Source organism: Ahaetulla prasina, chromosome 1 (genome assembly GCF_028640845.1).
Source record: "Ahaetulla prasina isolate Xishuangbanna chromosome 1, ASM2864084v1, whole genome shotgun sequence".
NCBI classification, from domain to species: Eukaryota; Metazoa; Chordata; class Lepidosauria; order Squamata; family Colubridae; genus Ahaetulla; species Ahaetulla prasina.
Window position 1 is genome coordinate 206,179,443 of NC_080539.1, and position 22,466 is coordinate 206,201,908.

Genomic DNA, 22,466 nt, shown 5'->3' on the forward strand with positions numbered 1-22,466 from the left:
AGAGAGTTAAGGTAAATATAAGTTTACAAACTTTTATTTTTTTTCTGAATGAACAGCCTTAACCATACTTGCCCCATACATACAGTTCACAATCAATTCAAATTTAGCTAGCTGGCGAGGCTTGTGTTCCAGAAGAACTGTGGTGGGAACCCATTAAGCATGGCACCTTATTCTATGTGATGACTCCAAAGGATTACAGTTCCCGTAGAGTTTAATAGTTTTCAACAAGGCTAAGCCCATTTTTAGCTTTTTTTTCCTCTTACCTGCTGGTACTTTTCTGAGTTCCACTGTCACTCCTAGTTCACATGTAACTTTTTGTTAATTTCGGAACCACACCTTGTTGCATCTTAATTCCCTTAATTCTTCCAGAGCAAATCTTGCTGTATCGATGGCCTGCTTTGGATGGGTCTCACGTATTCTATATTTCCCATCTTCACAAAAACGGACAGCACAAACTTGAATTAACATTATGCTAGCTCCATAGCTACCGTAGTCACCTCTAGGCGAGATGAGCGGCACATACATCTAATAAATAATAAATAAAATAAACAGTACACTTCGATGGGGACCAACCATGCATGGTACCTTATTGTGTGTCATTCCTGCATGGTGGAAAATAGTTATAACTTGCACTGCTACAAGGTGACCTAAATGTTGTTTGTGGCCTTGAAAGTATGCCCAAATCAAGAAACATTGCTTTCACTCTAAATAGCTAAAGATCCTTTAGATCCGGGGTGTCAAATTTGTTTTCTTTGAGGGCCGCATAAGGGTTGAGTTTGACCTTGGAGGCTGGGGTGGGTGTGGCCAGGGTGGGTGTAGCCAGCTCAATGTCATTCTTGTCGGGACGCCTGTGGTGGCTCAAGCGCTCTGCCAGAGAAAGCGGGCTTCTGAACTCCATTTTTGGCTGCACGGCCTTCTGCAACCCTCTGCCAGGGAAAATGGAGTACGGAAGGGCTGCTTGTACCCCTCGTGAGCTCAGTTTTTGGCTGCAACAGTCTTCTGCAACCCTCTGCCAGTGAAAACGGAACTCGGGAGGGCCGCCTGCGATCCTCCCAAACTCCATTTTTGCTGGCAGAGGCACTGTGGCCTGGTCCTTCGCTGTTTCTAGGGCAGCCCTGCAGGCTAGATCTAAGCACCTCGCAGGCCGGATCCGACCCCCTGGCCTTGAGTTCAACACCCCTGATTTAGATAATACCAAGTGTTGTGTTCGGCGAGCCGCCATGTTAAATGAGAGACGGTATCCTATTGGTTAAGACGCATGGCAACCCAATGGGCGGGAATTCTTAGTGTGTTGATTGGCTCTCCTGTTTGACAGCAGGTTTATATAAGAGCTGTCAAACGCAGGGTGCCAGCCATTATTGTTTTGAAGTTGGCTTTCATTAAAGGTTGCTTGTTTACTACGCTCGTAGTCGCCTCAGTAATTCCTCGAACCCAATACACAATACTGGCGACGAGGATGGGATTCTGAGGTGATTAGCGTTCGGACCGTCCAGAATTTCCCTCTTCCGATTCGAACCGGCCGTTCGATGGCTCCGCCTGTGTTTGCCCCGTTCCTTGTCAGCGCGGAGACGTGGGAAGCATACGAAGATCGTTTTGAATGCTACTTGGAAGCCCACGATTACACCGGTCTGTCCAGCAACCGTGGCGGGCGCATTTCTTAAACGCGTGCGGTCCTGAAGTGTTTGCCACTGCCGGGGCTCTGGTGGCCCCCGTGTCCATTCATGATGTTCCATGGGATACCTTGAGGGAGAAGTTAAAGGCACATTACGCGCCAACCCCGTCCCGAATTGCTCGACGGTTTAAATTCCGGCATCGCTTACAAGAAGAAGGGGAGCCCCTGAATCTATATATAGCCTCCCTCCGAACCGCTGCCCTGGAATGCGAATTCCAGGACCTAGATGACGCCCTGTTGGAGCAGTTAGTCTGTGGCGTGAGGGATCTTCGACTGCAGCGGCGTCTGTTAGCGATGAAAGATTTAACTCTCCCGATGGCATTAGACGAAGCACGAGCTGCCGAGATGTCGGAAAGGTCTACCGCTGACATCCGGCGCTTCCAAAATTCTACCAGTCAGTCCACGGGGGTGCATCACGAAGACGACGATCCTGCTGACACCTCGGATGAGGAGACAGAAGTGGACCGCCTGAAGACCTCACCGCCCGGAAAGAAAAGGCTGCAAAAGAAGAAAGTAGCTGCCTGCCTCAGCTGTGGGGAGTTTCATCCTCGTGCATCCTGCCGTTTCCGTTCCGCTATTTGCCGCCGCTGTGGCAAGTCGGGGCATATTGCCAAAGTTTGCCATTCTGCTGGGCAGCCGCCAGATGAGTTAAAGTATCGCGCCCCAGGGAAGCCCCCTATGGGTGAGAACCGTTGTGATGTTGCCCAGGGGCATGGGCCCACAGAGGTCGTATTCCATCAGCATAGTTCAGCTGATTCTAAGAAACTGTCATTGACTGTAAAACTGGAGGGGGTGGCATGTCCCATGGAAATAGACACGGGCTCTTCACGGTCCATTATTTCTTGGGCTATCCTCAAGCGGGTAGTTCCTTCTTTTCTCTCATGCCGGTTGCAACCCTGCCCGGTCCGCCTTGGGGACTGTCAGGGCAAGACAATTCCTGTCATGGGCCAAGGTCGTTTCCATGTGGAGACAAAAAACTTCAAAGGGTTCCTTCCCCTAATTGTTGTTAAGGGCTCCCTCCCAACACTATTGGGGTTGGACTGGTTTAGTGCTCTGGGCATGGGTATCTCTGGCATCCATTCTGTTTCTGGGGATAGTTACGACTTCCTTTTTGCGGAGTTCAGCTCTGTTTTTGATGGCTCCTTGGGAAAATATACGGGAACCCCAATTTCATTGAATTTGGATCCACAGGTCGCTCCCATTCGATTGAAGCCCCGGAGAGTTCCACTGGCCCTCCGTCCCAAAGTTGAAGCAGAGCTAGATAAACTAATTCGGCAAGGGGTGTTGGAGCCCACGGATCATTCTAGTTGGGAGACACCCATAGTAGTTCCCATAAAGCCTGATGGCTCTATTCGCATATGTGCTGACTTCAAATGCACGCTGAATAAGGCTTTACAGGCTCATCCTTACCCTGTCCCAGTGGTCCAACATTTACTTCATTCCTTGGGCCCTGGCACCGTTTTTGCCAAACTAGATTTGGCTCAGGCATACCAGCAGCTTCCGGTGGATGATGCATCTGCAGAAGCACAGACCATTGTCACCCACCGGGGAGCTTTCAAATGCCGGCGCCTGCAGTTTGGCATCAGCATTGCTCCGGGTCTATTCCAAAATTTGATGGGGCGGGTACTTCAGGGATTGCCTGGGGTCGTCCCCTATTTCGACGACGTCCTAGTCTCCGCTGGTGGTCAGGCCGAACTCGTCGAGAGGGTGAGGGCTGTGTTATCCCGCTTCAAGCAGGCTGGTCTCAAGTTGAAACGCTCCAAATGTGTCATAGGGGTCCCTCAAGTAGAGTTCTTGGGGTATCTCGTGGATGCTAAAGGCATCCACCCTGCCCAACTAAGGTGGCCGCCATTAAATCTGCCCCTATTCCGACCTCAAGGACGGAACTGCAGGCATTCTTGGCCTCCTTAATTTTTACAGTGTGTTCTTGCCTCACAAGGCTTCGGTGGCTGAACCTCTCCACCGCCTGTTGGACAAGAACACACCGTGGTCCTGGAGCCCCCTGGAGACTTCTGCCTTTCAAGCTGTCAAGGAGTTGCTCACTTCTTCGGCCGTATTGGTCCAATACAATGCTGACCTGCCACTTGTTTTAACGGCAGATGCTTCCCCCTTCGGTATTGGGGCTGTGTTAAGCCACCGTTTTCCCTGCGGCTTGAGGCCCTCTCGCATTTTCCCGGAGGACTCCCTCTCCAGCTGACCGTAATTATAGCCAGCTGGATCGAGAGGCCTTGGCCTTGGTGGCCTCAGTTAAGAGGTTCCACGACTATGTGTATGGCCGCCGGTTCGAGCTTGTCACAGATCACAAGCCGCTATTAGGGCTTTTATCCGGAGACCGGCAGACACCAATTATTCTGTCGCCCCGTTTGTCCCGGTGGGCGGTATTTCTGGCCGCTTATAACTACTCCCTGACATACCGGCCCGGCAAGCTGATCGCACACGCTGATGCGCTCAGTCGTTGCCCGTGCCTGGACAAGTCCACGATCCGGCACCGGTTCTCCGGTTCTCCTCATTGAGGACTGGGAGTCCCCGTAACGGCCGTTGACATTGCGGCTGCCTCTGCTGCCGATCCCATTTTTCGCAGGTGCTGGACTGGGTGGGCAGGGGTTGGCCGTTGAACCCGCGCCACTGCGGCCGCGACATTCAGGCTGTTCCTCGCCAGACAGCACGAGTTGTCATCTCAGCGAGGCTGCTTGCTGTGGGGACATAGGGTCGTTGTTCCCCGCACTTCAAGTTCCGTGCTTTCCGGTTGCATGAAAGTCATCCGGCATCGTCCGGATGAAGGGGTTAGCCCGAGCTATGTCTGGTGGCCGTCATTAGATAAGGACATAGCTAACTGGGTTTCCCAATGCCAAGCATGCCAGATGTCCAGGCCGGCGGCTCCAGTCGCTGCCCGAGAGAGTGGGAAAACCCCAGGGCCCCGTGGTCGCGGATTCATTTGGATTTCAAGGGCCCATTCAAGGGTCGCACCTTCCTAATTGTGGTGGATGCCTATTCAAGTGGGTTGAGATAGCACTCATGGCATCCACCACTTCAGAGGCAGTGATACAGGTCTTGTCCAAGTTGTTTGCCACCCATGGGCTCCCTGATGTTCTAGTAACAGACAATGGACCGCAACTCGCTTCTGCCACCTTCTTGTCCTACCTGGCCTCCCAGGGCATCCGTCACGCCCCAATTGCGCCATATCACCCGGCTAGTACTGGCCTTGCTGAAAGGGCGTGCGATCGGCCAAGGAAGCCCTGGCCAGGTTGGACACGGGACACTGGTATGAGAGGGTATCGGCCTATCTGTTGGCCCAGCACACGACACCCTGCCCCAGTACTAACAGAAGCCCCTCTGAGTTATTAATGGGCCGCCGCCTAAGGACCACGTTGGACCGACTCCACCCCGGTTATTCACCCAGACCACCCCCTGACCTGCTCCGGCCGCCCCGGTCCTTCGCAGAGGGGGACCACGTCTATGTGCAAAATTTTGGGGGTGAACCGCGTTGGCTACCTGGCATTATTTCGGGCATAACTGGTCCCTGCTCTTATAGGGTCCGCCTCGAAGACGGCCGGACGTGGCGGCGCCACGTGGACCAACTACGAGGACGACCGTTAGCCATTCCCCTACGTGGCGAGAGGGAACACCCGATGCCCGCCTGGTGTGCGTTTCCCTCTAATTCTGTTCCGGGTTCCAGCCCTCCACATGATGCCGTCAGCGACAACCGACCGCCCGACCTACCAGGGGGTGGAACTTCTCCCATCGTTGTGGCTCCACCTTCTGGGGCCTCTGCAGCGCTGCAGGTCCAACCTCCTTCCATTCGTGTCCAGCCGCCGTCCGTTCCTGAGTTACGGCGATCCACCAGACCGCGTCGGCCCCCGGCATACTTACAGGACTACGCATGCGCGATCCAGGGGGGAAGGAGTGTTGTGTTCGGCGAGCCGCCATGTTAAATGAGAGACGGTATCCTATTGGTTAAGACGCATGGCAACCCAATGGGCGGGAATTCTTAGTGTGTTGATTGGCTCTCCTGTTTGACAGCAGGTTTATATAAGAGCTGTCAAACGCAGGGTGCCAGCCATTATTGTTTTGAAGTTGGCTTTCATTAAAGGTTGCTTGTTTACTACGCTCGTAGTCGCCTCAGTAATTCCTCGAACCCAATACACAATACCAAGCAATTGTGAAAAAAATCACAGAATGGGGAAGAGCTGCTGATTTTTCAGGAAGAACATAGGCTCTTTTTCTACAGCCTTTGTATTGTCTTTAAAATTCAGCTTCTGGATTTTAGAAAAGCAGACAGCACTCAGTGTCTTGTGCTAAACTCTGACCTGCTGGCACAAGCAAGACCCAGGGCTGGATTTGGAATGAAAGTCAATTGTTCAAAATAAATTTGGTCTACAATGAATGAAAACAAGTGTCTTGTCAGGAAGCAGAAAATGAGAACCATCTAAGCAGAGGGGATATTGCCAGTTTTGCTTTCTGCCCAATGGAAGACAGCTTTTGCCAGCTGCTGTGTGTTTCTCAACTTGCAAAATACAATAACAGAAGCTCAGTAATGCAGGAAAGGATGAATCTATCATCATGATGGGGTCAGTAAATCCACCGCTGGAAGAAAAAGCAAACTGTGATCGTACAAAAGCAGCAAAAGCGATCGGATAGCTCTTCTGAAATACACATGAAAGCATAAAATGGAGAAAGAGGCAGAATATGTTTTAAAATGCAGGCTGGAAGTTAAATAGATGATATAAATGCTATTCTTGGATTCCCATGTAGGTTTTGGAATGCAATGCAATCCCACCTGGCATGAAAATTATATTTCAAAGTCCAGATGCTATCCTAAGTATGGTTTTCCAGACTTAATGGTCACATAAAGACTTCAGCCAGTCTTTAAAAGCAATGATCTCACGAATGCACTGTAACTATACGCATTTATTTTAGGAGGTATAATAGCTATTCTAAGGCAATACACGCAGGATATTATCACATATTTTTATATAATGCTGGGTTTAGAAAAAAAATGTTCCCCTCTCTTTTTCTCTGAACTAAAATCAAGACATTTAGTAACTGTAGAAAATGTGCCACTTTATATATTCATGTAGTTCTATAAACATCCTTAAATAAATTGTTCTGGTCTGTGTACAGATGCTGTACGTTTTTTTCTTAATGGGTTCTAATATCAGAGACTCAGTAGTGAGTTTCAATTTCTTTCACTACCAGTTTGCTCATGTGCGCATGCATGTGATGCTTCTGCGCATGCGCAGAGACGTCCAGGTGAGTGGGGAGAGCCTCCCGCCACCGCCGCTACCAGTTCACCCAATCCGGGTCAAACTGGTAGCAACCAACCACTGCAGATTCCTGAGCCTGTTTGTCGTGTCCCACTCCCACTCCGACACACGAGTCAAGGAAGTCCGTAACAGACTTGACAACGAAGATTTTGCAGCTTGCCAAGTTCCTTCGAGGTTTATCAGGGCAGGCAGGAGTCCAAGTTGTGACCTCAGTGATAGAGTCCGATATCAGCAAACTAGATAAGACTTTGCTTGACTCAAGGTTGGAATGCCAAAAGCAGATCCTTTATATAGGCTGTGGGGTGTGGCTCCATGACTCAGCATTTATCCAGGCCTGCCCCACCCCTCCTTTTGCTGGCGTCGCCTCTCAGATCTCCAGAAATGAGGGTCCTCCCACTTTGAATTGTCTTCAGCTGGATCTGCTGTCAGTAATTCCAGCACCTGGCGGGCTTCCTCTGATGGCTGAGCCAAAGGAACACACGCCGTATGAGTGAGGTTCATCGGGCTTGTCCGTTCACTCCTGGCATCCTCTCCGGGCATGGGGCCGGGGCCGGGGGCTGGAGGCATGACAGGCCATTCATCTTCATTATCAGACTCGGAGTCTGATAACAGGCCCGGTTGGAGACGGGAGGGGCCCGGCTGAGGAGAGGATGGAGGACGAGTCACAACACTGTTCAGCTTTCAAGATACAATCAAGAACTGTCCTATGTTCATTCTTAGTGGGCTTTTAAAAAGATCTGCTGTGCCAAAGTGAATTAAGGACTGAAGCAATTGATGTCTGGATGCCAGGCTATTTTCCTCTCAAAAAGGGGCATCACCGACAGGATGGGGGAAGGCTTATTCCTGCCAGTTTTAAACTGGGTCTGTCATGGCAGGCACCTCTTGGACTGATCTTAGAGAAGTACCCTTTTAAAATGCCCATGAAAACCTTATTTTTATTTATTTATTTACCCAATTTATATGGCTGCCCATTTCAATGAATGAGTCTGGGTGGTAATGAACACCAGAAAAATTAAAATACAGGCAACCAAGAAACAACTCAAATCACCAACACAACCAAGAAGTGGGTCCTTGCACAAACTTGGAATCCCAGGCCTAGTTATTTGGTGCTGAGACAACAAAAATCTTTTACATAGGCCTAAGGGGAGAATGGACAGAACCTCATTGACACGAAGTGACCATCTGTAACTATGAAGCAGCAGCAAACCCGGCTGATCACAAACTTGATCAGATCACGCCACAGACATACTTTATTTCCTAACTGGGAAGGCTTGTGCAACAACAGAACACAGGCTAGACTTACGAAGTTGATGAACAGTTTAAACTAAAAAGATGATGGCTGTTACTCTTTCTGGAATGTATGCATGTGGTTTTGGAAGCATTTGGTATCAAATGCTTGGCAGATAGGTACAGAATTACACTGTTGCTAAGATCAATTGTAAAAGTTGATCTTAAAATCATTAACTCATTAACTCATATAGCACTAAGTCTTTAGAAGTGTATGAAAGGCCAGCAAGGTTTGAGGCCATCTTAATTTCTGGAGGGAAAATGTTTCATAAAGTGGATCCGATGGCAGAAAAGGCACGTCTTCTAGCTGTCACCAACCAGCATTCTTTGATTGATAGGACCTGAAGCCTGCCCATTCTAGCCGTCCTGGATTGGATAGCTAGCAACAATTGTGGAGAGATGTTCACTCAAGAAACCCAGTCCTAAGGCATGAAAAATCTGTAAAGACAAGAACCAGCACCTTGACTTGCATTTGAAAGTACGCTAGCAACCAGTCCATCTGCTTTTCTGTCTAACAGACAACAAGTGATCAAAATTGGCAATGCTCTATTGGACTTCCGCTTTGGCTCCGCTTCGTGAAGAAGCAGCTATGATTTAGCTGCTAACTCCCTAGTCTGTAAGCTGTCAGGATATCGTAAATCTGAGTCCGACAGCTGGATTCTTTCCTTTGGGTAAAGGAGGAAAGTTGAGCAATTAGGTTTGAGGTAGAGATGCCCTAATAAGCTTTTAAAGCTTGTGGGAAGTTCTCCTTCTATAACCTGATAGGCTCCTGGCTAGAAGAGGCATTTGCCTTTATGGCGAACAAACGAAGCGTCCAATTTCCACGGCAGGAATTGATTTATGATGGATTGTAACGTGGACGGAGCAAAAACTGGAGTTCGAGCATTTGTTTGTAAGAAGACTGTAAGCCCCTGAGGATTTATTTGCTGCGAAGATAGGAGAGAAGAAAGCAAATGGCGGTTTTGTGGAATGTGTGTTTTGAAAACGAAAGTAGAAATGCTTACTAACGGCTAGTGTTGAAATAGAAGAAAGAAGATACACAGAAACATACTGACTAAACGGAAGATATGAGAATTTTATGATTTATATTTTTTCTTTTTCTTTGGGATTATACTGATTTAGAAGAACGATTTTTTGAAATTTTTTCTTTTCTAAATATTTTTTCTTTTCTATTGACCTGTTATTAAGTTATATTTAAAAAAAAAAAAAGGCTTTTAAGCAAATAGTGCTAAAAGTGTGTTGAAAAAGAAGATATATAGGAAGATACTGACTAATTGGAAGAAATGAGAATCTTATGATTTATATTTTTTCTTCTTCCTTGGGATTATAGTGATTTAGAAGATAAGTTTTTTGAAACTTTCTTTTATAATTTTTTTCTTTTCTTTTCTTGGTCTATTATTAAGTTATCCTTTTTTTTAAATGGCTTTTAAGCAAATAGTGCCAAAAGTTATTAAAACTTTGAAATTTCTTCAGCTCAGATTCAAAAATTAAAAGAAGAAATCAAAAGGAAGTAAGAAATTTTTACAGGAGTTTTGGAGAGTCACTTTTAGAAATAGATCAAAATTTGATGAAATAGAGAAAGAGATGTTGGATTTCAAGGAAGTGGTGGAAGAGCAGAAGAGGAAATGAAAATGGTAAAGGATGCAATTGCAAATATTAAGTTCTTGTATTCAGATGCAGGATGATCTTGCAGAATTTAATAAAGCTAATTTAGAGCTGCAAAGGAAAATAGAAGAAATTCGAAAAGATCAAAATAATTGGAACTTAGATAATAAGATGGAAGATATAAAGGCAAAGGTAGATAGGGCAGATGAAGAAAGAGTAATATTACAATATAGATTAATGGAATATGCTATAAGGGTGAGGGGGTTGAAACAAAATAGGAAGGAAAATTTAAAGGAGATTTTACGCAAGCCTTTGCACAGATAAAGGGTGGAGCCAGAAGATTTTGAGATTAATATTGAAAGAATTTATCGTGTTAATTCTTGGTGGGCAAGACAAAATAGAGTACCTAGGGATGTGGTTATTTATTTTACAACTAAAAAGGTTAGGTATGAAATTTTGCAAGCCTTTTATAACAATAAATTTCAGATATTGGGACAAGATATAAAAATGAAGGAAATTCCTCCTAAAATGTTAAGAAACAGAAGAGAATTTGCTTTTTTGGTGGATGAGCTTAAGAAATATCAGATACATTTTAGATGGGAAGTCCCAATGGGTTTGTCAGTGAATTTTAGAGGTAGAAAGTATTTTCTTAATTCTGTTATGAAAGCGAGACATTTTTATATTAATGTTTTAAAGAGTGGGAATCCTTTGTTGTTAGATGCTAAGTTAACTGGTTTGGAAATGATGGAAAATAGAATGGGAGAGGGGAGGAATGTTTAAGATGTGAATAGGATGATTATGGTTAATTTTTGGAATTGATCTGTTTAGGATATAAATTATAGGATTTGTGTTATTTGCTATTTGTATGGTATAAATCTATAGGATGATATTACTCAATTGTGAAGGTTAAAGTGAAATTTATGAATTCAGATAATGTGGATGTGATGATTTTAATTGTTTACTGTTATATTGTGGATGTAGTCTAAATGATTATTTGTTTGATATTTGATTGATGGAGTAGTATTGGAAGATTGAATATTAAATTTTATGACAATTGAAGAAATATATAAGTGATGAAAACTTGAATTTGAGAAGCTGGATTGTAATTTAAGAAATGGATTTATGAAATCTGAAGGAATATACAAGTGGAAAAAGAAAAAATTGAACTTTAGAAGATGGACTAATTTTTAAAATGGACTATAAGACTATAAGAAGAATGGACATTAAATGTTATGGCAATTGAAGAAATATATAAGTGATAAAAATTTGAGTTCGAGAAGATGGACTGTAATTTGAGAAATGGACTTATGAAATTTGAAGGAATATATAAGTGGGAAAAGAAAAAAAAATTGAATCTGAGAAGATGGATTAATTTTAAAAAATGGACTGTAAGAAGAAGAAGCAATATGTGAAGTTGGTATTGTTTCTTTCCCTCTTTTTTTTATTTTATTATTCTTTCCTATCTTTTTTATTTTTATTGTGAGGGGATTTATAGTTTTAAATTTTTTTTTTTTAAGGTGGGAGGTTATGTATATTTTGTATACTTTAGCTTGTGATTGTTGGTTATAATACCCGGTATTTGCTCTGGGAAGTCTGGGGGGGGGAGGGGGGGAAGGGGGGGGAATGAATCAACAAGTGATACATGGACTGATTATTAATGTACAGTAATTTTTGAAGACATGAAATTAAAAAATTTAAAATGATATTGGGGATGCTCGACTGCCATTTCGGGAAGAAAAGGAGAGAGGAGTAGAAGGAGGGAAGAAAGTAGATAGGAAAGTGTAGAGAAGGAGAAGGGGAATAAGAGGGTTAGATAGGGTGGAAGAAGGGAGGAGTGGAGAAGGAGGAGAGGAAGTAGTAAAGTGAAGGGGATGAAGGATGGGAAAGTAGTAGAGGGTAGAGAGGGAAGTTGTGTAGAAAGGAAGTGGCAGTCGGGCAGGCCTGAATTACTAATAAATAAAAATTAATGATTAATGATGGATAATAGTTTGTACATAAATATGATGTTGAAAAATGGAAATAAAAATTATTTATAAAAAAAAAACAAAAAAAAAACAAGTGATCAAAATTGGCAATGCTCTATCAAATCCTGTTCCTGTCAAGAGTGGTGTTCCTCAAGGCAGCGTCCTTGGACCAACACTCTTCATACTATACATTAATGATCTTTGTGACCATATCGCAAGTAATTGTGTTCTCTTTGCTGATGATGTCAAACTATTTAACACCACAAACAATGCATCTATCATCCAAAAAGACCTTGATCATCTAACCACTTGGTCTAAAACCTGGCAACTCCAAATTTCAACCAGCAAATGCTCAGTCTTACATATTGGAAAAAAGAACCCAAACACTAAGTACATACTTGATGGACATTACCTTACAGATGACCCCCACCCCGTTAAAGACCTTGGAGTTTTCATGTCAAATGATCTAAATGCCAAAGCCCACTGTAACTACATAGCAAAAAAGGCTCTAAGAGTTGTAAACCTAATCTTGCGTAGCTTCTTTTCCAAAAACACTACACTACTAACCAGAGCATATAAAACATTTGCTAGACCAATTCTAGAATACAGCTCACCTGTTTGGAACCCTCACCACATCTCTGACATCAATACAATTGAATGAGTCCAGAAATATTTTACAAGAAGAGTTCTCCATTCCTCTGAAAACAACAAAATACCTTATCCCACCAGACTTGAAATCCTAGGCTTAGAAAACTTGGAACTCCGTTTTCCTTTGACAAGACCTAAGTTTAACTCATAGAGTCATCTATTGTAATGTCCTTCCTGTTAAAAACTACTTCAGCTTTAATTGCAATAATACAAGAGCAACCAACAGATTTAAACTTAATGTTAACCGCTTTAATCTAGATTGCAGAAAATATGACTTCTGTAACAGAATCATCAGTGCTTGGAATACTTACCTGACTCTGTGGTCTCTTCCCATAATCCTAAAAGCTTTAACCAAAAACTTTCTACTATTGACCTCACCCCATTCCTAAGAGGACCATAAGGGGCGTGCATAAGCGCACAAAACAGTTGAAGCTTGTTTAGTACTCTAATGCTGCCTTCCTTAACATTTATATCCTCCAGTTGTTAGGATTTCAATTCTCAGAACTCAATGCCCATGCAGGCTGAGGAAATCTGGGAAGAAGAGTACAGATACTGATGGAATCTACTAAATATGCTTCATACTCCATAGCTAATAGAGGTTAATTTATTCAGCAGATGCCTGCAATAGGGAGGAGTGGAGAACCTCTAAATATTATGGAGCTCAGTAAGCATGGCCAGTGATGAAGGATTCTGGAAGCTGTTTAGTCACAACTAGAGAATCACATTCCTTTCCCAGCTAGAATTTATCACATCACTAATCTTCAAACCTAACTTTTTAAAGTATGAACATTTAATTTCTAGCTTCTGGCTAGCTTTATTCCTTCAGAAAGAAGGGGATTTCTTTCTTTCTTTTTCTTTTTTCTTTTCTTTTTTCTTTTAAAAGTATTTCCCCTGAGTTGCAAATTTGGAGTCAAGGTTCACAGGTGTCTTGAAAAAAAATGTTTCTGCCATTTGTTGAAGTTGGCTTTCTTTATCCATTCAACTGCCAGTTATATTCTCTTGTGCTGTTCTGTTGTATAGTGTTTTGATGATCTCACAATGTAGGCTTGGAACAGTCTCCTTCAAAGGATGTTGGATTCCAAGTAGAAACTACCCATCATCTGGAAACTGGAATTAATAAAGCTGCTTCTCCTGGCTTATTTTTTTTTTCATCTGTCTTTGCTTTTGCCGAGTACACCAAAACTTTGTAGGCAATTAAGATATATAATTCTGGCTACTTAGTGTCTTCTATTTAACAGTCTTCCATGCTGGAAAGTATGGACTCTGCTTCTCAAAACCAGACCCCATGAAATAAAACTTGGTAAGTTTAATACTAAAGACCATCTTTGAAGATTCTTCAGTTCTTAAAATAACTTAAATTTGCCTATTTTCCAGAGCAAGGAAATTTTGGACTGAGTGGTTGGAAGAAGCTATGATTGTTAGTCAGACTTGCAACTGGCCTTTAATTTAGTGGCTGCACTCTGTACTCTGGAGACCAGTGATAAAGTTAGGACGAAGAATGCACAGGCCTTCCAAGGCATATAGACAAGAGAAATCATACCTGTCCCAATTCAGTTTTAGTAAACTACTGTCCCATCTAAAAAAAACCAGACATATACATGACTACATAGAAATCTTTTTGGATCTTTAGAACAGGGGTCTCCAACCTTGGCAACTTTAAAACTTGTGGACTTCAATTCCCAGAATTCCTGAGCCAGCTTTGCTGGCTGAGGAACTCTGGGAGTTGAAGTCCACAAGTCTTAAAAGTTGCCAAGGTTGGAGACCCCTGCTTTAGAAGGATTATAGGTTTGGGCTTTTTTGTTCCTTTTCCATGAAATAATTTGTATGCTACTTAGAAGGAATGGGAAGAAATACTGTGGTTGCCATGGAAAGAAGTCTCTCCAAATTGGGCAGAGGCATATTATGAAGACAGGAAGAAATGGATAGAAAAGTCTAATTTCTGACCTGTGGGTATTCCTCAGTTCCCAGCCAATATTTTTCTAGTTGTCCCTTTTCATAAATATGAAGACTAAGGGATTTTTGCCAATGGTAAGGAAGGTTTGGAAGTCTGGTATATTCACATACCTTTTTACAAATACCTAATGTTATTCTTAACTCTCAGTTTATTCTCCTAAGAATTGGACCATTACAATGTGTTCTATCTAGAGCTGGTTTTGAAGACATTTCACAGCTGCAGCTGCTCCAAAATGTGGTAGCTTGGGCATTTATGGGAGACTATGGCATGCCCATATAATATTCCAGCTCCATGAGCTACACTATTTAACATGCAGTTACTTGTGCCGGGAGGGAGAAGTAATCCATGAAACTTGCTTCACAGAGCAAATTTAACCAGTTTGTTTAAAACTATTTAATCATTTTTTGAATTAACCATAGTCTAGGGTCCATTAAACGAGTCATAATCAAATAAATTACACAGTATCTTAGTACAATGTGTGCATCAGTGGTGGAATTCAAATTTTTTTACTACCGGTTCTGTGGGCATGGCTTGGTGGGTGTGGCAGGGGAAGGATACTGCAAAATCTCCATTCCTACCACACTCCTGGGGGAAGGATATTGCAAAATCTCCATTCCCACCACATTCTGGGGCCAGCCAGAGGTGGTATTTGCCGATTCTCCAAACTACTCAAAATTTCCCCTACTGGTTCTGTAGAACCTGTCAGAACCTGCTGGATTTCACCCCTGGTGTGCATGCAGCAAATAGCAGATGGATCTTTCATTTCTTGCCCTGCATTTAAAATATAACCTCATTTAGTTTCATACATATAACATGTTCTCTTCTTCCATCATTTTCTAACGGACAGATTTTTCCAATTATTTTAAAATGATCAGTCAGATCTAGTTGTAATGACTAGCTTTAGTACTCTGGGCAGCATAGAAAGTGAAAAATAAGTGTTTCTTTCTCATGTCTAGTTTCCTACCTGCTGCTCTATATAAACAGAGATCCATTTATCTCATCATTCTGGAATTCTTAAAACTGCAGGAATAATTTTCAACCCAGCATTTTAAAAATGTACTTCTGGTCCAGCAATATAAAAATTCCCTCCCAACAGCATAGCTGTTATTTTTTCTAGTGACATAAACAACTCCTTAAAGGGGGCGGTGGGGACATTGTTCTAGGCTGTCTGCCCAAAATAAAATTCAGTGTTTGAAATGATTACACACACACACACACACACACACACACACACACACACACACACACACAGGGAGGGAGGGAGAGAGAGAGAGAGAGAGAGAGAGAGAGAGAGAGAATATTGCATTAATGTAAGAGTGAGAAGAAGATTTAAAGGAATGGTATATTCAAATGAACATTCTGCCTTGGATCTCTTGAAATCTAAAAAGACCCTGATAACATTCTTATCTGGCCAGTCACATTTAATCAAATTATCTTAGCGAGGGAATCCCTTCCTGTTTTTTTCAGTAATGTACTTCTTTTCCCAAGCTTTCTGACTGCATAAAATACAGCCTGTATTATTTTTGGACCACAGTAACTTTTGTAGATGATGACACTTATTTATTCCTCCTTTCCTTTTCTTATTCTTTTTTGTTTCCAATGAAGCAAATCAAACTTGGTTAGCTGAGTCAATATGAGTACTAGTAGCCAAAATTTGTTCACATGGTCTGTATCAGTGGTTTCCGTTCATTAAGATCATTTTCTCAGACTTTCCTTCAAATGAAGGATACCTAGCCAGTGAGTCAGAACTTGACCATATTTGGCTGTATCCATTTATTTTCATTCATCAGTTGTTGCCTGAGTTTTATTAGTCTGGGGAAAAAAAGACAGAGAAAGGAAATAATAACAATGATAATGAAAAGAGCAGAGACTGAAATGTGACTCATCTTAACAGTTTGAGGTCTGATTTTGCTGATAGCACTTCAGTCAAAATAGCTGCATTTTCCAAAGAGTAATAATCAACCAAAGATGATTATTTTATTAAGTAATGTAATATAATTATGTATAAAGGACCAGGAAAGGACATTTCAATCCATGAGCAGCTCCTCCCTTTGAAATTCCTCTCTCCTTAGTAAAGTTGCAGGAAACAATTATCTCAGAGCTTACCACACTGTAAGCTTGAAATGAAAAATAGAGAGAGGAAGAGAGGTAATTCAGCTTCACAGCTTTGTAAATTCAACTCTGAATTTGTAATGTCTACTACCAGACAGTAGATTAGCCATCACTTATCTGAGTCATAAACCACTGGGTGTTAGGTTCTGTGGAATTCAACATAACAGTTTAAATTCAGATTAACAAAGATGATTAGGGAACTGGAGGCTAAAACATATAAAGAACGGTTGCAGGAACTGGGTACGTCTAGTTTAATGAAAAGAAGAACTAGGAGTGATATGATAGCAGTGTTCCAATATCTCAGGGGCTGCCACAAAGAAGACGGAGTCAAGCTATTCTCCAAAGCATCTGAAGATAGGACAAGAAGCCATGGGTGGAAATTAATCAAGGAGAGAAGCAATCTAGAACTAAGAAGAAATTTCCTGACAGAACAATTAATCAGTGGAACAACTTGCCTCCAGAAGTTGTGAATGCTCCAACACTGAAAGTTTTTAAGAAGAGATTGGACAACCATTTGTCTGAAATGGTGTAGGGTTTTCTGCCTGAGCAGGGGATTGGACTAGAAGACCTCAATGTCCCGTCCAACTCTGTTATTCTGCTCTGTTCTACTGTAATGTTCAACACATGATTATTGAATTACCACAAGTTTATTTTTATTAATTTATCAATAAAGGCTGATTTTGTTTAGTGACATGACATATTGTCATGCACAATAATGCACAAAAGTGAGTCACATGAATACAGGTAGTCCTTGACTACAACAGTTCATTTAGTGACCATTCAAAGTTACAACGGCACTAAAAAAAGGGACTTATAACCGTTTTTCAGACTTACAACCTTTGCAGAATCCTCATGGTCATATGATCAGAATTCAAACGCTTGGCAATTGATGCATATTTATGATAGTTGCAGTGTCCCAGGGTTATATGATCGCTCTTCTGACAAGCAAAATCAATCGGGAAACCAGATTCACTTAACAACCCTATCACTAACTTCACAACTGCAGTTTTTCACTGAACAATTATGGCAAGAAAAGTCATAAGATGGGGCAAAATTCACTTTACAAATGTCTCACTCAGAAGTTTTTGGCTCAGTTGTGATCGTAAGTCGAGGACCACCCGTACAACGATATTGAAAGCAGTTTGACAACAATTTTTTTAAAGCATAATCGGGAGGAACAATGTTTTGCATTAGTAGGCAAAGAGATCCTGTAGCTATATTATCCCAGGAAAGATGAGTTTTACTTAGGTTTGGCAGATAGATTCTCTGTTTGCCCTGCACACTTTGAAACACTATTTTGCCTTGACTTCTAAAACTCAGCACAACGCTACTACCCAGTCGATGAATTAAAGGTATTTCCATACATCTGCTTTCGGGTTTTTGGATTTCCCCCACCCCCCAAACCATCTTGCCAGGGGAGGCATCCTTCCAACTCCACAGCTTTTCATATTGTAAATTGCTCCAAGTCAGAATGCTGCTGCTTTGATCCTGTTCATAGAGACTGAGCTCCTTGCCAAAGATAATATTCAACTGCTTCTCTATAATTTACTACTCCACCAAAAGGTTTCCTGTAGTTATACCAATGGGTGTGCTAAGCTCCATGCATTCTTGGGTGTGTTTTTTCTTAGAATCTAATATTGTCTTGGGCTTTTCATTGGGCCCATGCCATTTTCTAGGTATATTCACACTATACTACAGAGGCATGTATTTCTCATTTCAAAGAAAAAGGATAGATTTCCTGAGCCAGTGATTTGGAAAAAAAAAAAAGATCACTTAGTTGTATTTTCCCTCCTGCCCCTGAATCTGGTTTTAATTATTTCACTACCAGTTAGTCTCTGCCAGACTGAGTATACTGTATAATTTCACCATTGATTTCTGTGCCTCCTTCTTATCATCTGTGTGAAAGTACGAAAGATGATCTCTGCTATTTGCCGTTCTTCTAAACAGAAATAAGGATTTGATTTGATTTTTTTTATTGTCGCATCCTTCTTTTTAAAAACTAGAGATTTAATAGAGAAAGAGGCAGCCTGTACTGTCTCAAAACAGCAGTTACTTGCCAAACAGCATCAGATAGACTTCACAATCTTCTATCTGCCATTCCTTTATACTTCAGATCTCTGAAGAATATCTGCGTGCATATAATCATTCGTAATTGACTAGGCGCTTGGGCTTGGAATACCATTCAAAAGCATGTTTCTCAGATTCTTTTCTTCATGTATTTGGCATCAGGGTTAATTTCTTTATATCTTTAGAATCAGAAACCCAGACAGTACCATTACTAGATCTTGTTATTTATAAGAGAAATCCATGATTCTGTAAGAGCGACAAGACATTGCATGTTCCCTGGTTGACAGTGATGTCCAGCCCTCCAGAAGTTGAAGCATCCTGGACTCTTGTGTTGTCCCTCCCATCCTTGTCAGTCAACCCAGGGAAAACCTCTGCCATTACTTTGCACAGTGTGTAACCCTCGCTTTCATCCTTACCCTTTCCGTAGCTACAGAGCAAACATGACAAAGAAAGGAAAGCGATTGAGAGCAGAATGCTTTCTAGAGAACTGATATTTGTGTTACGTATTTGTATGTAAGACAAAGATAGTACTCATGAGGCTTCTCAGCTCCACACATTTAGAACAGTGATGAGATGGCTTTAGTGCAGTTGCAAGAGTTTGGTGTGTAACAGTGCAACTTCCTGAAAGCGGGTTATGGTCTTCAGATTGCCCCATCTGAATTTAGCAACAGAATTTGCCCTTAATGTAATGGAATGTTTTTATTGTTATAATCTTTTTTCAAAATTATAAACTTTGCTTTACTGACATAATATATGGTACTGTTTAAGGGGATTACGCAATCTTCCCAAGAAGCTTTTCTGAAGACGAGAAAGCACCTAGACCCCATTATATTCCCACAAAGAGAATTATGCTGAATGCCTCAGGATCTAAGTTATTCGATTTTAGGGCTATCATTTTATGATTAGAGATGATCCATCTTCTACACATTAATAAATACACTCTTCCACACCAGCTAAAATATACATTGTAACCTCAATCAATGCCATATGGTAGATTTGGAGTTTATAGCAATAGCATTTACACTTATATACTGCTTCACAGAGCTTTACAGCCCGCTCTAAGCAGTTTACAGTGTCAACATATTGCCCCCAACAATCTGGCTCCTCATTTTGCTGATCTCAGAAGGCTGGAAGGCTGAGTCAACCTTGAGTCTGGTGAGATTCGATCTGCCAAACTGCTGGCAGCTGGCAGTCAATAGAAATAGCCTTCAGTACTGCATTCTAACTACTGCGCCCACCACGGCTCTTAAACTTTGTTGATGCATGTTTCTAGATTTTTGCTATATGAGTACATAATCTATAGAACGATAGCGCTCAATCTTCAGCCCACCTGTATAAATACCTTGCAATTTTCTCTTGTCCTATGCTGAGAATTTCATTAGCTTCAGAGTGCTGTACTATGTACTGTAGCATTTACTGTGGTTCTGCAGGCTCTTTACATGCAGAACTCGTGGTTGTTTTAGGAGAACAATCTTTTGAAATTCAGAATAAAACTCAACAACCCATGCCCTGTTGGGCCCTCATTTCTGAGATAATTCCTTAACTAAACAGAGAAATATAATGGCCACGGGTGGGCAAAAGAAGCAATGGGAGTGGGAGTAGCTTGGTTGTTCTTAAAAATCTTTGTCTTTCACTCTCAACCTCAGTTCAACAGAGTGTTCTAACAAGACTTCCTGATTAATCCCAGGTGTTCATAAAATTACTTCTCCAGAAATACAGGAAGAGAAGGTTTCTATTCTTCCAGAACTCACACTGTTTATCTCTGGTTTTTATTTAACTTAACTATTTCTGATTTTGCTCAGTACGGTTTATAAAAAGTTGGATATCTATTATCATTCGTCGCATTTCTACGGAATTATCTAATGTACAACATGTGAACATATTGAGAATAACGAAGGAGTTTTAAAGGAATATGTGGAAGAAAGAAGTTGAACAGGGAGTGATCTTAACATTCTGTGAATGCTTGGCAGGGTGGTTTTGTAATTGACATGCAGACATACAGAATTTCCATTAGTGTTCGTATTTTCTGAATATTCCAACACAACCTGCTATCAAATCAAATCAAATATTTTAAAATGTACCTTTCAAATATTTTTAACAATAGCTATGCTGAAGTAGAAATTTTAAAATATTAGAATTCAACTTTGTATAAAATTTTGTTTTTTTAAAAATATATGTAATCAAATTAATGTGGAAGCAGATTAGAATAGATTTATGGGGAATTACACAAAAGTGCTATGAGTTAGATAATAGTTAACAAAATCTATCCCAATTAAATGTACCAGGTATAAGAATTATCTTTTTGATGATGAGAAATCATTTGACCTGACAAGAACTGAAGAACCTTTTTGCATGAAAAGTGAAATGTTTTCAACAGAAAAAAAAGAGTCCAGTTGCCTTTTAAAAAGCACTTTTTGGATGTCCATGACTTGGATGATTGAGAATCTTCATGTATATGTATATGTATATGTATATGTATATGTATATGTATATGTATATGTATATGTATATGTATATGTAAGTGTATATGTATATGTATTTACTCTAATCCCAAGGAACCCTATCCTAATAAACACTGAATAGAGGAATTATGCAATTAAACCCTACTTAGTTCAAAACATTAGGTCTTAATTGTATAAGTTTCACAAATGTTTACACATTTTCCTACTTCTGCAGTACAATCCAGTATATAATGAATGTATAAATAAAACCCACCATCTTTAACAAAACTTACTTATATTGTTCAAAAAATAAATCACTGATAGGAAACCAATTCTGAACAGCAGTAGGTATCAGGCCCAATTTGATGTTGTGATAGGGATTAGTTTTGAGGAGACTCCTGAGGAACACTAGTGACTTTGAGTGGGTCATTAATTCTCTACTAAAGTTACATACCAGGGTTTTGTAAGAATAAAACTGTGCAGGGATGACAGACATCTTTACTGCCTTAATCTCCTGAAACAATATGGCACACATTTTACGTGGGACAAGAGAACTGCTCTGTATCTTAATTTCCTGAAACAAGGTGGGACTTTTATCTTATAAGAAGTCTTTTTACATCAGGCCAATAATCCAACTAGTCCAGTATATTCACAAATAGTGAGAAACATGAATAGGGGGGTTTACTTACGGGACCGTCTGCTGCCACCGAATGCCTCCCACCGACCCGTGTGCTCTCACAGAGAGGGACTCCTCAGGGTGCCGTCGGCTAGGCAGTGCCGACTGGCGACACCCAGGGGAAGGGCCTTTTCTGTGGGGGCTCCCACCCTCTGGAACGAGCTTCCCCCAGGACTTCGTCAACTTCCTGACCTTCGGACCTTCCGCCGCGAGCTTAAGACACATCTATTCATTTGCGCAGGACTGGACTAGGGTTTTAAATTTTTAAATGATTAAATTTTAGCTTGGGTTTTAAATTGGGTTTTATTATTTATATCTTATTTTAAATATTTGGCCTTTATAATAAGTTTTTTAGTTGAATGTTTTTATTCTGTACATTTGTGTGTTTTTATATGGCTGTACACCGCCCTGAGTCCTTAGGGAGATAGGGCGGTATAGAAATACGAATAAATAAATAAATAAATAATAAATAAAAATGCTGTTAAATAAATACACTGAATTAAATATATCCTTTGTTTTTGATGGCAACTGGGACTGGGATTGTCATCACAAAACCATGTGATCATAAAAGGTGACATCACATGACTACATCACTTAGCAATGGCATTCCTCACAGTCCCTGTTACTATTGTAACTGTAAGACACATGGGTCAGTAAGCAGGAAGTGGCAGGAGTCAAGGTAAGGAGCAAGGAGGTTGCCAGTGTGTCATGATTCAGAATTCAGACTATGACTCTGTTGTTGAAGACGAAGTTCCAGCAAAACTTTTGGAATGTCA

General features: G+C 41.5%; 1 protein-coding gene across 1 annotated transcript; it reads left to right on the plus strand.

Annotated features, from left to right (window-relative positions):
* The first annotated feature begins 1,597 nt into the window (after positions 1-1,597).
* On the plus strand, positions 1,598-5,777 carry LOC131200239 (uncharacterized). The gene is made up of 2 exons (XM_058186849.1): positions 1,598-2,354; positions 5,205-5,777. Exons 1-2 carry the CDS (start codon positions 1,598-1,600, stop codon positions 5,267-5,269), a joined length of 822 nt encoding a protein of 273 aa, XP_058042832.1. The 3' UTR covers positions 5,270-5,777.
* The last annotated feature ends 16,689 nt before the right edge of the window (positions 5,778-22,466 follow it).

Coding starts and splice junctions, on each gene's coding strand:
- LOC131200239 (XM_058186849.1), top strand. CDS start 1,598: ATGCTACTTGGAAGCCCACGATTACACCGGTCTGTCCAGCAACCGTGG. Junction 2,355..5,204: donor CCCAGGGAAGCCCCCTATGG/GTGAGAACCGTT, acceptor CTGCTCTTATAG/GGTCCGCCTCGAAGACGGCC.